At 42.5% G+C, this 15888-nt stretch overlaps 1 protein-coding gene across 1 annotated transcript in view; it reads right to left on the bottom strand.

Moving 5' to 3' along the window:
• The window catches only part of RYR3 (ryanodine receptor 3), a 280012-nt gene that overhangs the window by 208373 nt on the left and 55751 nt on the right, over positions 1-15888 (bottom strand). Inside the window, exon 3 of the mRNA XM_081207175.1 lies at positions 6611-6718. Within this exon, the coding sequence (XP_081063301.1) occupies positions 6611-6718 (108 nt within the window). The remainder of the gene's footprint in view (positions 1-6610; positions 6719-15888) is intronic.

The raw sequence follows: 15888 nt of genomic DNA, 5'->3' as shown, positions 1-15888 counted from the left end.
TGCTGACTGGCACCTGTGGGAGCTGGAAACTTCTGGAATCCAATGTCTGGAGGACCACATGGTCCCTGTTCCTGAACTAAGTGAATAGACAGGTTCATATAGGACCAGGGCATCATTCATTCTCTCTCTCTCTCTCTCTCTCTCTCTCTCTCTCTCTCTCTCTCTCTCCATAGAGATTCACAAACCTTCCATGAGAACAACACTTGCATTTCCTTTTCTATCGCCCATGTCAGAATGTTCCAAGCTACTGTTAGTTTTATATTACAGAGACGGGCTGTGACACTTGTGAAGTTATTCCATTTTGTGTTCCACTAGAACACATATACGGCTGAAACCAGGATAATAAATAACTCCAGCATGATTTCGTTAGTGCACCAATCATCCTGATGTGACCCTAATATAACCTAAGTCACTTTGTATAGTATACGTAACCAATATAAACCATGCTAGCAATGTCCCACTCATTGCTCAGCTCAGAGCTTATTCAAATCTTATGAGAAGCGGAAGAGAAAACACTCAAATAAAATACAGGCACTTTCTCACTTGCACACAATCGCACACATGCAACTACTGGAACATGGGTTGTTTTTGGTGCTGAAAGGGGGCAGGACAGTGATGGAATGAGGCAGAGTGGGGGGGGGAGAACAGGATTCCCCTGTGGTGTATCTCTTTCCACTTTTCTGCTGTAAGAGGCAAAGCAGGAAGATACAGATCTCACCCACAGCTTCTCACCAGAGTGGTTAGGAAATGGTGCAGTTCACTGGCACTTCTGCTAGTAGGGAAACTAACACACTCAAGAAGCTCCTACAGCCACTTCACAAAATACGCAGAAAGGCAAGCTTTAGGGCTACAGTCCTATTCACATCTGCTCAGGTGTAAGTCCAATTAAACTCAATGGAGCTCTCGAGAATAGACATGTGTAGGACTAAATCATAAAGTTCTTGCCTAAATGGTGCCCCTGCCTTTTACAGACCTTTCCCACTCTTCTATCAATGCAACTGGCTCTTCAAACTTTCTTTTGATCCCTGATTATTTCAATAGCTGAGGCTACGCTGCACCAGCAGCAGTCGACTGACAACTTCTGTGCCTTTTATAGCTGTATGTCCAGTTACAACAGCTTCCCATCGTATTTGTTCATTGAGAGGAGAAGAGCCACACTTAATGAACATTCCCCTTGTCATGTGGGGTAATAAATGTGTGTGATCTATTACTATGTCAGCTATTAGTGACCCAAGTTGAGTAGAAAAAGAGTGACAACTGTTATTTCTACTTTTTGCTTTGCATTTATTTAAACATCATTCATCTCACATGTTATGTTGGCTATACCCAAACTCTACACTGTGAGACATAGACTTTCAATTCAATTGGAATATTGCTCATCTGGTAAGAACTACTGCATAAAGAAGCCTAGTGTTAAAACACAATCACAACCCATTGAAATGTGGCTCTGGTGAAAACCTGCCATTCATACCTGAAGCATTTCGTCTGACAAGCAGGGATGAATGGCAGGATTAGCAACGTGTGGAAATGGAGGGATTTAGCACTGGTTAAAATGACACAAAGTATACAAATGGGGTGGTGGTGGTTTAAAAGTCCTTTAAAAGTAGGATGTGCTTTATAAACTGTCCTATGGCAGATGGTTCCAGATAGCTGTTCACTACCCAGAAGCACCTCTTTACACTATTGACACTTGACATGTGTAGTTTTAGGACCCAGCTAGTTTCTGTGATTTTAGTAAAGTAAAGGTAAAGGGACCCCTGACCATTAGGTCCAGTCATGACCGACTCTGGGGTTTCAGCACTCATCTCGCTTTATTGGCCAAGGGAGCCAGCGTACAGCTTCCGGGTCATGTGGCCAGCATGACTAAGCTGCTTCTGGCAGACAAGAGCAGCGCACTGAAATGCCATTTACCTTCCCTCCGGAGCGGTACCTGTTTATCTACTTGCACTTTGACGTGCTTTTGAACTGCCAGATTGGCAGGAGCAGGGACCGAGCAACGGGAGCTCAACCCATCGCGGGGATTCAAACCGCCGGCCTTCTGATCGGCAAGTCCTAGGCTCTGTGGTTTAACCCACACTGCCACCCGCGTCCCTCTGTGATTTTAATCTGTCTTAAACTGATTTTAATACTGTGTTTTGCTTTAACCCTCCCTAGGATGTTAGGGTGAAAGGTGGGTAATAAGCAACAACTACAACAACAACTTCCATGTGATGTAGTGCAACTTGGGAGACCTAGGGATGTGTACTTCAACAAAGTGCCCCTGAATACAGTTGGACTTATTCCCAGACAGCTGGTCATAGGATATCAACCATGTTTTCCCATATATGAGCAGATGGTCCAAACGGACCTAGGCTTGCGAATCCAATGCATGGTGCTTGAAGCTCCTTGCAGGAAGGATGAGATGCAAATAAAACAAATTTTTAAAACATCTGTTGATGCAGGTCATGTGTAAAAATCACACATCTTTAAGCATTCAAACACTGCACCATTCTATCCCGCACACCGTTCAGACACGCCTGCAATTTTTCTAACAGACATTTCCCCATCATAAGTAAACAGTACACAACCCAAATAGGATACAGTTGCTCAGCTTCCATTTTCCTGCTTAAAAACAATTCCCTCTGGCTTTTCCTGCCCAAAGGAACCCTTACGGTCTACTTGTTATTCCACAGTTTCTGGCAAATTAATGCACTACTTTTATGTTACTGCTGAAAGAAAGAGGAAAATGTTAAAAGTATATTTAAAGAATAATAAGCCCAGAGAAGCATGAAAATTCCCAGTCAAGGGAGAGCCCCCCCCCCTTTTAATCACGAAGCAAGTTGGAATAATTTATCATTTATTCAAAAAGAAAACTGCTGCCAGTATTTATATTTATGTGTCCTATTTACTACTTCTGAGGATCCTTGCATTCTAACGCAGGTTTTATCCATCACAACTCTACTTTTCTCTAGCATTGATTTTGGCAGGTGCCTTCTAGATGCCCCGTAAGGGGGAAACTGTAGGGACATTTTGCTGCAGGAAAGCTGATTTGCATAATTATAGTGGGGTTTTTTCCATGTTGCTGCAATAGTCAAGAGTTTCTTTATGCTCTGTTTACAGGAAGATGGATCAAAAATTATTCCATGATTAAACATATAAATAAAAAATAAGGGTAAATCAAACAGCTTATGCAGAGAGAACAAAAACAGCTGCATGGGAAATAACAGGCCAGCTCATAAGATAGACAGGCTGGCTTGTCAGGCAGTACAAACAGGCACAAGGAAGCACATTTGGTGTTTTAATTTGTTGCAGCCCTCATGTCAAAAGACTTTAGACAATCAATTCAAGCAACATTCAGTGGCCCAGTTCGAACAGCACCATAAACCATGGTTTAATGTAAACTATACTTCAATGTGAAATGCAAACCAGAGCAGTATCTCTGTGTATGAATGCATAAAACATTTTATCCCAGGATAGTTGCCTGTTGCCACTATTAGCTTAACCACACTGGAGCAAAATGGGAACCCCATCCCAGTTGTGACAGACCTTTCCCCTTTTAATGCAGGGCGCTGTTGTTGTTGTTGTTGCTGTTGTTGTTTTTTAATCCTGGATTTTTTGGACTTTCCAAGGGTCAGAAAACAACACATTTAAAGGGAGAAAGGTCTGGGGCAACACTGGAATAGGGACAATGTCATGTGGATATGCCCCATTAAAGGGGAGAGATGCACATATGAAACCACATTCTGCCCTGGTAATAGAGGACTCGAGACATAATAAGGCTTGATCATGCACTGCAATTCCAGAACAACTCTCTGCACATATCTCTATTGCACTCAGAGAGCTACTGCCAAGCAACTGGGGTTGTTTACTCTAGTTTACTGCAGTGTCATGCTCAGACTATGAGACACATCTAATGCAATATCCAGTATGTACTCGTTCGACTGATAAACAAGCATGTTTCTAGTACTCATGGTTGAATACAAAACCTTAAAAATGGACAGGCAATTAGGCGGTGCCTTTTGTTCGAAAGACTCTTGGACTAAAGAGGATAAGATGGAGGCTTCCATTAGTGAAAGCACAAAATTTAGTCAATCTCTCCTGCCATGCTCCTGTCCTTACCTATATCCTTTTATTCATCCTTCCTCTTTGTTTTTATCTTATTTGCAAGTTTCCACCATGACATAAGTGATATTGTCTCATATACAATATTAGTGTTGCTGATTGCGAATGAGTGTTTAAAATTAAAAAATTAGACTGAATTGACATATTAGTCCCAATGTTGACTATATTATTTTAAATTTGTTTAATATAGTCTGTTTGTAGAAAAAATGAATGCATATATAATAGCTTATTTACTTTAAAGTGATATTCTTACATACAGGTAAATGTGATGTTTTAATTCTCTATACAGAAATCAAAGCATAAAACTGCATACTTCTTGCGTACATTTGTTTAACTGTCCAGCTATCTAACAACTCCCTGTAAAAGCAGAAAAGACAACCTTTGCAAGTCTTTCCAGTTTCTTTCCACTCCAGAGTTTATGCCTCTGTGTATTCATATATCATATATCGACCTGGCAATTTGAAGTCCTCACTACTAATCAGATGCTCTTCTAAGGTGCCCAATGTACAACTCTTTAAATCAAACTTCAGTGGCGATAAGATAAAGAGCGCATTTATATGTACGGTATAAAAACAGAGAATGCAGGTTTTTGGTTTTTTTTAAAATGTTCACGCTTTGGTCCTATCTTGGAAAAAGAAAGATGGAATTTAACTGCTTAACCAGGAGGTGGTAATGTTCTCTGGCTTACTCCCAAGCAACTAAGAACAAAACTGAGCATGCTAATGATCCAGTGTTATCAGCGGCTGTGCTGCTCACACAGCAGCTCTCATAATGGGACAAGAGGGAATCAGCATTAGAATAAGAATCTGCTGGTCCCCATCCCTGCTGACAACACAGAACCACTGCTATTGTTATGGCATCACTTGCTTCCTGCCCTTGCTGCAGCACAAGGGAAGTTACATTGGCCGAGGGAGCCGGCATACAGCTTCCAGGTCATGTGGCCAGCATGACGAAGCCGCTTCTGGCAAACCAGAGCAGCACACGGAAATGCCCTTTACCTTCCTGCCAGAGCGGTACCTATTTATCTACTTGCACTTGACGTGCTTTCAAACTGCTAGGTTGGCAGGAACAGGGACCAAGCAACGGGAGCTCACTCCGTCGCGGGGATTCGAACTGCCGACCTTCTGATCAGCAAGTCCTGGGCTCTGTGGTTTAACCCACAGCACCACCCGCGTCCCCATATTTCCTCATGGCAAGGTGCATATTGGAAGGGAAAGACCCAGTCGATCAGCTCCTCCCACTTAGTTGCATCATCCACATGTGTATCATTTACTTTACTATACCATACTTTCCCATACTGCTGGCTGCATGTGTGAAGGGGGTAACTTACTATGTACTAGTTTGATTCATGACTAAAAACAGTGGTTCTCAAAGGGTGTGGCATGCCACACTGGTGTGGCAGGAGAGGATGGCAAATGTGGCAGGAAGATTTAAGGATAATCAAAGAAATGTTTAAACATTTCAGTATAGTATAGTATCTAAAAAAAAATTTATATGCAGAATATGAATAAATTTTTTTTTTAAACTGAGAGCAAGAGCATCAAGTGATAGTGAGGACAATATTGCTGTGAACAGGGATTCTCAACTCTGAGAACCATGAACAGAAAAGAGAAAGGCTTCTTTGTGCTGATGAGGAGATGGGTTTGTTTGTCTCAAATTAGGCCTAATATAAACGAGATCACCCAGCAAAAGCAAGCTCACACCCCTCTTGGATTTGTATACATACTTAAGGTACATACGTAAGAGACTCTTTTGTAATTATATTTTGGGAATGATTCATATTCTTATGTAGCTGCATTGCTTTATACTTTCTGGATGCCCGTGATCCCATTATGAAGCAGTTGTGTTCTATGTTATAAATCAATCGCTGCCGGGAGTTGATTCTTTTCTCCAATGTATTTCTTATCAATTAAAAATTTGGTGTGGTGCAAGCAAATTTTTGTTCTGTAAGTCTGGCCCAGAGGGGGGAAAAACTTCGTGGGGGTGGGAAACGAGAATATTCTGACTCCAGGTCTCTTCTCATTTGAGTGCAAAGTGTTTAACAAAAATTTTTTACTCACGTTTCTGCTCCAGTGATTCCTAATAGAAAGGTAATGCTACCCTGCACATGACCTAAATTCAAAGCAACTTGACTCTCAACACCTTGTGCTAGCTGTACCTCAAAGGATGCTCCTCAGCAGATATTTCCTTCTGGTGGTATAATAATTGGTCTCCGAAGAAGTAAGGATGGATTGGGAGGTTTATTTTTATTTTTAGAAACTGCCTGGAATTTCTTAAGAAGCAGCTGAGATTTATTTATTTTTTTGCAAGGTGTGGGATGAGAAAATAAAATACACCCCCCACACACACACACATAAACACACAAAAAGGAAATTTGGCAATATCATATCATTCATTCTGAACAGTCAGTCTTTTGAAAGATTCCTGGGTCAAGCCAGGAAGGCGAGAAGCAGTTTAATCATGGATGACTGGCATCCCATGACACCAAAACAAACATCCTTTTACTTACCCCTTCGCTGGAATTGTCTCCTGTATTGGCAAGCATCTCTTGGAGGGCCCTGACAGATAAAGACTGCTCCAGTACAAAGTTACAGATGCAAAGGTCAGGAGGGACATACTGTAAAAATAAAACAAACAGCAAAAAATCAGTGCTTTCACCCACATCCGCGTTTGCCACAATAGATCTGTGAGTCTTTAAGGTATCTCAAGACCCTTTGCTGTTTCTGCTGTGACAGCCTTGCATGGCTAGCCCCTCTGAAAAGATTTGTGCAAGACTACAGATCATTAAAAAATGAACAGCACTATACACTTCAGTGGTCCCCAAACATTTTGCACACTTCTGCTCTACCCACGACACGTCCTTTGCAGGTTATGTTCTCCATTTTTTAACAGTACATCTTAAAAGCATGGCATGTAAAGCAGGCCCAAGTGAGAAGTGTATAAATGAGGTGTAAGCCAAAGTAAAAGGGTAGAATCAAAGAACTGTAGAGTTGGAAGGGACCCTGAGGGTCATCTAATTCAGCCCTCTGCCATGCAGGTATATGCAGCTGTCCTATATGGGGATCAAACCCAAAACCTTGGCAAGATCAACAACACGCTCTAACCAACTGAGCTTAGTTATATGTATTTTTAAGTACCAGTCCTAGACAATGTACAATAAAATCAATGAAATGCCTTTTAAATAACATTAGAACAACATAGATGACAGAACCTTGTGTGTGTGTGTGTGTGTGTGTGTGTGTGTGTGTGTGTGTGTGTGTGTGTCACAGCTCAGCAAAATCTGTTTGCAGCCCAAAGGTTTAAAGGAATTCCTTCACTTGCTTACCATAAAGGTTGGGCCAGGAATGGGAACATGTGGCCCTGCAGGTGTTGTTTGTACAACAGCTCCCAACAGCTGTAACTATTGGCCCTGCTGGCTAGAGCTAATGGGACATCTGGAGAGCCACAGGTTCCCTATCTTTTTTTTAGGTGATTTGGAGCATGGCTCACAAAAGTTCATTGAAGAAGCATTCAAGATTTTGGCTTGAAAGGTGCTATACTGGTGGCTCATAGGAAAACAGGAAGCTGTATTATACAGAAGATCACAGCTACATTTAGCTCAGTAGAGTCTGTGCTGATTGGCAGTGGTCTCCAGGGCTTCAGACAGGGGCCAGCGATTAAATCTAGAGCTTCTGCATGCAAAGCAATGCTCTGCGACTAAGCTAGACCCTTCCCTCAGCAAATACTTTGCTCTGGAATGCGTTGTTGTTAAAGAGCTGATGACAATACTAATGAATAAAAATATTTCTGATACTATGTCCTATTTTAGCCTTCTTCCTAATTATTTAGATTTGAGGAAATTGTTTTTTGTGGGCAGGGGTCAACTTGCACCAAGTTATGTGTGCTCTTAAGTACCATTCCTGAAAGGTCACTCAGTCCTTTTAAAACCACAGTGTGGCACCCGAAGTCTAGTTGTTACATACACCAACTTTTATTTTACAAGAAAAAACAACATTTTTAATAGAGATGTACCAGTATTTTAAAGCCCATCTTGGAACTTTCTTGCAAAGAAAATTAAGAGATGTGAAGGCCTGGGGAAAAGACCAGAATATTTTTGTTGTTGTTAGGGATTTCCCCCCCGCCGCCATTTTTTCCTTTGTCTTCACATTTCTAGCCACTAAGTCACTGATAAAGTTTGCTAAAAAGACGAATGCCATGGAGAGTGTATTACAAACAATGAAGTGTTCAATGTTCCTGGCTGGTAATGGAGTTGTGTTTTTTAGACTGCTACCATTGCACGTATTAATATATAAATAAAACATTTGCTCCTGTAATATATAGGCTGTCGCTGCTCATTACAGTTAAACTATTGAGCAACAAAAATCTATGTTAAATATTCAGTGCTCGCACAGTCGTTCCCTCTTGTTCAATTAACAGTGTTGCTATCTTCAAGATCAACAACACAGAACTCAGCAAAATGCCCTTTTCTCTCTTCATGCATTTGGCAGAAGTGATTGCATTACACAGACCCAACAGTTACTCTGTGAAGGTCACGTTCTAAAAAACCAAAGTTTGATTTAAAATATATCAAAACATAATATTACAAAGGCCATGTCAGCAAACGTTCCTTAATTGTTAATGGGAGACAAGCAGAGGACAAAAGCTTTGAGCAACATGTCCCTATTTTTCATATCCATAGCCAAGGGATTTGCTAGGCTAATTAGGTGACATAATAGGAAAGGAAAAATTCCCTGTGGCTAATTTGATTATAGTGTCTATAACTCTAGTTTTCGTGATTCTTTAACTGTAGCCACATAGATCAAGGTCTTTTCAACCTGCACTCTTAATGCTGCTGACTGGCTTCCCTTTCCAACTCTATCTTTCTCTCAACGCTGTTGGTGTTGAAAACTCATCTGAATTCTCTCATTTATTTCTGATATCCCATTATCAGATATTCCATAAAACCCAAAGCCAACAACAAAATAATACTGTGAAAAGTGGTTAATAATGAAGGAATTCTAGATGTGGCAATGATCCTACATTTTCACATTAAATCAGTGGAAGCTTGTCTGCTAGGGCAAATGGCACACTGCCCCACCAAGCCCAGTCTGTCCCCAGCCAGTGCCCCCCTACCTGCCTTCTTACAGTCCAGGTGGTGACACTGGCTACCAGGTTCCTCATTTGCGTGGTAAGGCCCCCAGACAAGCCCCTTGTTAAAATAAATTCACACGGACACAGAATATTTAGTTTAAGGTTATTGGCAAAATTTTAGGCCACAACTTTATTGAATTGCAGAAACGTGAGTGGTATTGGCTTAGGCATTGGCATAGACTGTATTGGACTCCTGCCCGCTTTGCAGGTATTTTATAAGGATAAACCACCTCAATAGGAAGCCACATCAGGGGAACCTGCCTGTAGCTTTCCTCGGTGTTCCCAGAGGCCTGGCATGGCCCTAGCCCCTCAAGCGGATTTCGGACAGGAATCAGGCCCTGGATTCCTTTAATGGAATACCCTTGGTCAGTGGAGGGGCAGGCGATGGCTAACCTCCCCTGACCCACAATTCAATGAGCCAATGCCTAACCGCCAAACCTTACGAAGTTGTGACGATTGCTAAGAGGTAGGCGACAACCAAGTGGCCCATGCCAATTTGCCAAATGGAAAAAATCTTACCTGGCCCCTATCCCAAGATAGGCAACCAACCAACGTCCAAAGCAGGGCCAGAGAACACATAAATTACAGGGCGGGTGGGCGAGTGTTCGGCAGTGCAAAGCAGATGCATAACCATGTTGCACTGCTGCTTTTAAACTCCTCACAATCCCCCCGCTCAAAAATGATTGGCCGATAGGTCTGGGGTGACTGTGATGCCACCCTGGCATGAAAGTGTTACTCCACCCACGCCAGGGTGGGGGGATGAACCGGGCTGGGGGCTTGCCCACAACCAGGACCATTCTAAAGATGATCCCACTTTTAGTCTCAGCATTGCCATTTGAGAACTCAACATAGAGAACGGAGGCAATAACAAGTACTTGGCTTGGCCTATCATTGACTTGGGCCCAAACTAACAAAATGCATTTCAGTAGGGAGAAATGTAAGGTTCTACACTTTGGCAGGAATAACCAGCTACACAAATATAAGATGGGGGACACCTGGCTTGCTTAGCAGTAGATGTGAAAAGGATCTAGGGATCTTAGACCACAAGCTTGAGTGTGATTGTCAAAGAGTGAGCTGGCAGTAAATCACACCGGTCAAAGTTAACTCTTTATTAGCAAAAACACAATCTTCAGACTTGGCTGAGTGTCTGGCCTAATGAGCACAGAACTCACCCCTGATAGGTCTTGCCCCATGAATTGTCTGGCAAGACTGGAAGTCCCCAAACCTCTCCTCTCCAAGCAAACAGAGCCTGCCACTACCCTGCCTGATTCTGGGAGAGGGGAGCTTATTGCAGCAGGACGGGGGGGGGGCACACCTGTGATTCTTCACCAGCCTGATTCATCACTGCCTGTTGGCCACCCTCCTCCTTGGCCACCCTCCTCCCTGCTTCCGTTTCTGCTTCTGATTCTGGACTTCACTCTGCCACAGACTCTCTCAGCTCACTAAACCCTGTTACCTCTTCAGCTTCCAACACCTCCTCTTCCCAGTCTTCTCCCTCTGACCACTCGTCACCGTCCCACTACCAATCGCCAGGCTCTGAGCCTTCTTCCCTTGGTGGTTCCCCAGCTGGTTCCTCCCCGCATTCTGTCCATGACAGTGTTGTAGCATCAAAAAAAAGCTAATGCTATCTTAGGCTGCATCAACAGAAGTATAGTGTCCAGATCAAGGGAAGTAATAGTACCACTCTAGTCTGCCTTGGTGAGACCACACCTGGAGTACTGCGTCTACTTCTGGGTACCAAAATTTAAAAAGAATATTGACAAGCCAGAATACGTGCAGAGGAGGGTGACCCAGATGATCAGGGGTCTAGAAACCAAGCCTTATGAGGACCAGTTGAGGGAGATGGATATGTTTAGTCTGGTAAAGAGACTGAGATGAGATGAGATGATGAGATAAGATAGCCATCTTCAAATACCTAAAGGGCTGTCACATGGAAGATGGAGCGAGCCTGTTTTCTCCTGCTCCGGAGGGTAGGACCTGAACCAATGGATTCAAGTTACAAGAAAGGAGATTCCCACTAAACATCAGGAAGAACTTTCTGACAGTAAGAGCTGTTCAACAGTGAAGCAGACTCCCACAAGAGGTAGTGTCCTTCCTTGGAGGTTTTTAAGCAGAGGTGGGATGGCCATCTGTTAGTATGGTCTAGTACAGATTGCATTGCAGAGGGTTGCACTAAATCCCTCAGGATCCCTTCCAACTCTACAATTCTATGATTGCACCTGCCTTCTACACTGCTAGTCTCAATAAGATCAGCCACCACTGCACATTATCAAGAACTTCTTGCAAGGTAGAGACACCAGAAGTCTTTTTAAGTGTGGAGGCGTTCATCGCAGTTGAATTTTGACTGACAAATTTAATCTGGTTTATGAGTACTGTATTACTCTGGAGACACCACATCTATATGTTGCCTTCAGCTCAGTTCATCTTGGTTTCTCCCTCCACAGCAAAACTCAGCCATTCCCAAGGCACAGAAAGAAAGGAAAGCAATGCAGTGGGTTGCTGCGTTCTAGTCTAGAAAACATTTCTCCCTATTCTTCAACAGATAAGCCTCGTATGCAGACATTTTGCCTGGTCATCTGTGGCAGGGAGGGATATTCTTGTGGGGGAATGCTCTGTCCCTCCAGACCTGTTGGGGGGCAGGGGGCTCTTGCCACATCTGCCTCCCCTCTCTTGGGACTCTGGAGCAGGTATAGGGTTATTCTTCTGTCATGCTTTAACTACTACTTCTGAATAATATGAACATAATTCCTAGCAAATGGTTTAAAGCATTGCAATATGCAATAAGGTTAGAGTTGTTTATCTAACAATCTCAAATGCCTTAAAAATAATCATTGACTTGGTTTTGTAAAGCTGTTGGGCACAATAGACTAAATCAGATGAGAATCTGTTTCATTTAGGCACTTCAATAAGCAAGGATAATGAGATGGTAAGTGGATAATGTTAATTAGCCACCCAGGGTCCTCAATGCAAAACTCTTACATACTGTTGTGAAATAACTTCCAAGTAATTTTGCCCTTTTAAAATGTTATCACCAATTTGGGGAATGATCATTTAAAGCATTATCAAATCAATGTCCACATTTCATTGTGGATTTTTGAGCCTTTAATTTCTCAGCTTTATATCAGCTTCTCTCATTTATTTACCAGCAGCAGCCTGCCAAAGTCACCACTTTTCAGGAAGACATAGTCCACAGCACAAGAACACCCAAGATACCTGTCTTAACAATGCAGAGGTAGCTATTAAGACTGCTGTAGTGGTCTTACATCAATACTGTAAATTCTCTCTAGTTCATTTAATAGTTATTATAGTTATTCTAGGAATACTTGATACTACTAAAAGAACCAGCTGATTATGTAAAGCAGATATTCATCTATAAGACACCCAGGTAAAGAGGCCTAAAGCAGCTGCGATGCTGGAGTTTAATTCTAGGATGGAGAAATGAAAATAAGGCTGATAAAAACAGGCTGAATCAGATTAAGGCTGCAATCCTGTGCACAATTAACTGGGAGTAAGACCAATTTAACTCACATTTACTTCTAAGTAAACATGCATAGTTGAGGTTGCAAAAATATAATCAATGGTGGTAGGAAAGGTCTGTACTAGATACACCTAACACAGACTTGCTCACTCTCTAAGCTTCATTTGAGAAGTGACAAAATCATTGTGTAAAAACTAAGACTGGGAAAACCAAAGTTCAAGCCTCACACAGTCATTACCTGGGTGCCCATAGGTGAGTCACTCTTACTCAGCTTAACCTATTTCACAGGAGTGTTGCAAGGATATAATAGAGATGGGAGAACTATGTCTTGACCCCCTTGGTCAGTGTGGTGTGGTGTAGTGATTAAGAGCGGGAGACTCGTAATCTGGTGAACCGGGTTCGCGTCTCTGCTCCTCCACATGCAGCTGCTGGGTGACCTTGGGCCAGTCACACTTCTTTGAAGTCTCTCAGCCCCACTCACCCCACAGAGTGTTTGTTGTGGAGGAGGAAGGGAAAGGAGAATGTTAGCTGCTTTGAGACTCCAGTAGTGATAAAGCGGGATATCATATCCTCTTCTTCTTCTTCTTGGAAAAAAGTCAGGATGCAAATGCAATTTTTTAAAAAAATGTTTCTATAGCAAGTGTTCCTCTTCAGGGTTCCAGCCAGCAAGCTCTTCCTCTTCCAGGATATTCTGTTCCTTTTCTCCCCCCCCTCCCTTCCCCTCTCCCACTTTCCCAGTATCTCCCAACCAGCCAGATATTCAGCATTCTGCAGCAGTTGAGCCTGCTCAGTCTTCGTCAGACTGTTGGGGAGAAGGCAGTGAACCCCGGGTGTCTCGCACAACTCGGAGACTGAGATGGCATGCAACAATATATTTAGGTAAGGAGGGTGGACTCCTACCTCAAAGAGGAGTCCAGCAATGGAGGAAGTTCCCCACAGAGGATGTGGAATCTCCTTTGTAGAAAAAGTTTCAAAGAACGTCACACAGGCACATCTTAAAAATATTTTAGGTATAATAATTTTTTCATGGCTTTTAGCGGCAGACTACAAAATACTGCATCAAATTTGCCTTCCAGATTACATTTGTGTGCCCTGGTCATGCAGGTTCCAGTGTTGAAAAGAGTCACATCTGGCAATTGCCGCAGGCAACCAATCTTGCTTCAGAAATACATTGGAAGGCCAGTTCTCGTTATTAGTGTGGTAAATAGTGCAGTTGTATTCTACTATTAAAATACTGGGCAGCCACCAAGCTGCAGAGCCCAATAGAGCAATGAAGAAAATGGTTTACATTCATCAACTAGTGAAATGTAGAACACATTCTAATTGCAGCGATATAGTTCTCCCATTAATCTTCATAGATAGGTGAGGCAACCAAGTAACCCAGACAGAACAAAATGCAGCATTACAGCTGTTTTACTGAAAGTCAGCTTCTGGCATATTAGAAGTTTGAAGACCATAAAAATTGTACTCACATCTTCGCTTCTATCAATCTAATGAACACTAAGAACAAAACAGCAGCTGTACTTTGCAGGTTCAGAAAATGGGGCAATGAGCACCGTTGCAAAGTACCTTGAATGCATAGTAATTATTCTTTAAAACCACCAGGGAAATTTCTTCAGGTTGTGAACAAACAAGATAGAAGACAGTACATTTGGCAGATTAATTAATTATATGCTATCCACGTAAAGAGCAGAAGGACAGCTCCAGCTCCAAAAGTACAGGCAAAATTGAGCTAAGCCCTTTCCATCCCACTAATTTTAGTAAGAAAGAGTTAAGTGTGTGCACCCATAACTTTGTCATAGAAATCAACGTCACTTTAAAGGGCTTTGATCAGGCTCTGTTATGACCATTAAAATTAGCAAGAGCTGCTAAAAATGAATAAGCAGCTACTGTGTGCAGATAATGCTTGATTTGATTGAAGCCATTAGTGTATTAGAAAACTTCAGCAATATGAGCACAATTTTACTAAGTTGTGATTTCTGCTTATTATCTTAATTAGAATTTCATTTGCATTTTCTCTCAGATTCTCAGACTGTAATAAGGAGAGACAAAGTTTTCTCAGGCATTTGAAGATACAAGACAAGTATGCACCACGCTGGCAGATTCTATTTTAGTTATAAAATTATTTTCTTTATCTCATTCTCACACCTTGAGGCCTAGGTTGGGTGTAAGGCACAGTATTTTTTATGTATAAACAAGCAATGAAACAATTACAGACTGTAGATTTGGGTCACAGGACGTCACACTCTTTTTCTCTTCACTGTCAGTTATATAACTTACATACTTATTACTAACCATTTCCAGCAGAGTGTAAAAAGGCTACAATCATAGAACTCAATGGAGATTACTTCTAAGTAAATCTGTGTAGGTTTATGCAGGAGTTCTCCAAACCAATCCTATCTTCCTCAATACAAAATACATATTACATTGTCCTATGTGATAAATTAACAAGTATACCACAATATATTTTACAAATTGTTGTAGATCAGCACGGTGACAATTCCATCTTTCTCAGCATAGGCTATGTAGGAGGGTTTGTTACTCTAGCCCTGTGACTACAGTCTGTGTGGTGCTGGTGGCAGAGCAGTCTTTCCCATTGGGTTTACTGGCGCATTGCGCCAGGGCGCCAGCCTCTCAGGGGCGCCCCAGTGAGTGGGGGAGCTGTGTGGCTTTGCCGGCGGCCTCCCCTTTCCCCCCCCTGCATGCCCGCCAGCTACACCCCATCAACCATATGGCTGGCGGACGTGCAGCTTCCTTCCCAAGCCCTGCGGGAGGAGAGCGATCCCCGCAGAGGCTTGTGAAAAGGTCAACAACTCTGGGAAACGGGGAGTGGGGCATCGGAGGTATCTTTGCAGCACAGGGCCGGATATGCTTAAGCCAGCCCTGGGTGGTGGGGAATGGAAAAAAGGAGAGCGGCATTCTAGTGAAATGCTGCTGCAGTGGTTAGGCTTCTTGATTCTACTTAGCAAATAAATCATTACTACTTGGTCACTGCCACCAGAGCTATACATGGCACCCCTAGGGGTTAGGTTCTTATAAAGACATGGGATTCAGGAAACAGACCTGGTAACAGATAGATTTTAGATTTTCAAAGACAGGGGAACCCACAATTTGTATTGTTGCAAGCCAACTCTCAGGTTGGTCACTTGCTCCCTCACCTGGAGAAGCTTCCTGTTCAG

This window comes from Podarcis bocagei, assembly GCF_964188305.1.
Source record: "Podarcis bocagei genome assembly, chromosome: 1".
Taxonomy (NCBI): Eukaryota; Metazoa; Chordata; class Lepidosauria; order Squamata; family Lacertidae; genus Podarcis; species Podarcis bocagei.
Note: the sequence above shows the minus strand (reverse complement) of the source record. Positions and strands in the feature narration are given on the sequence as shown.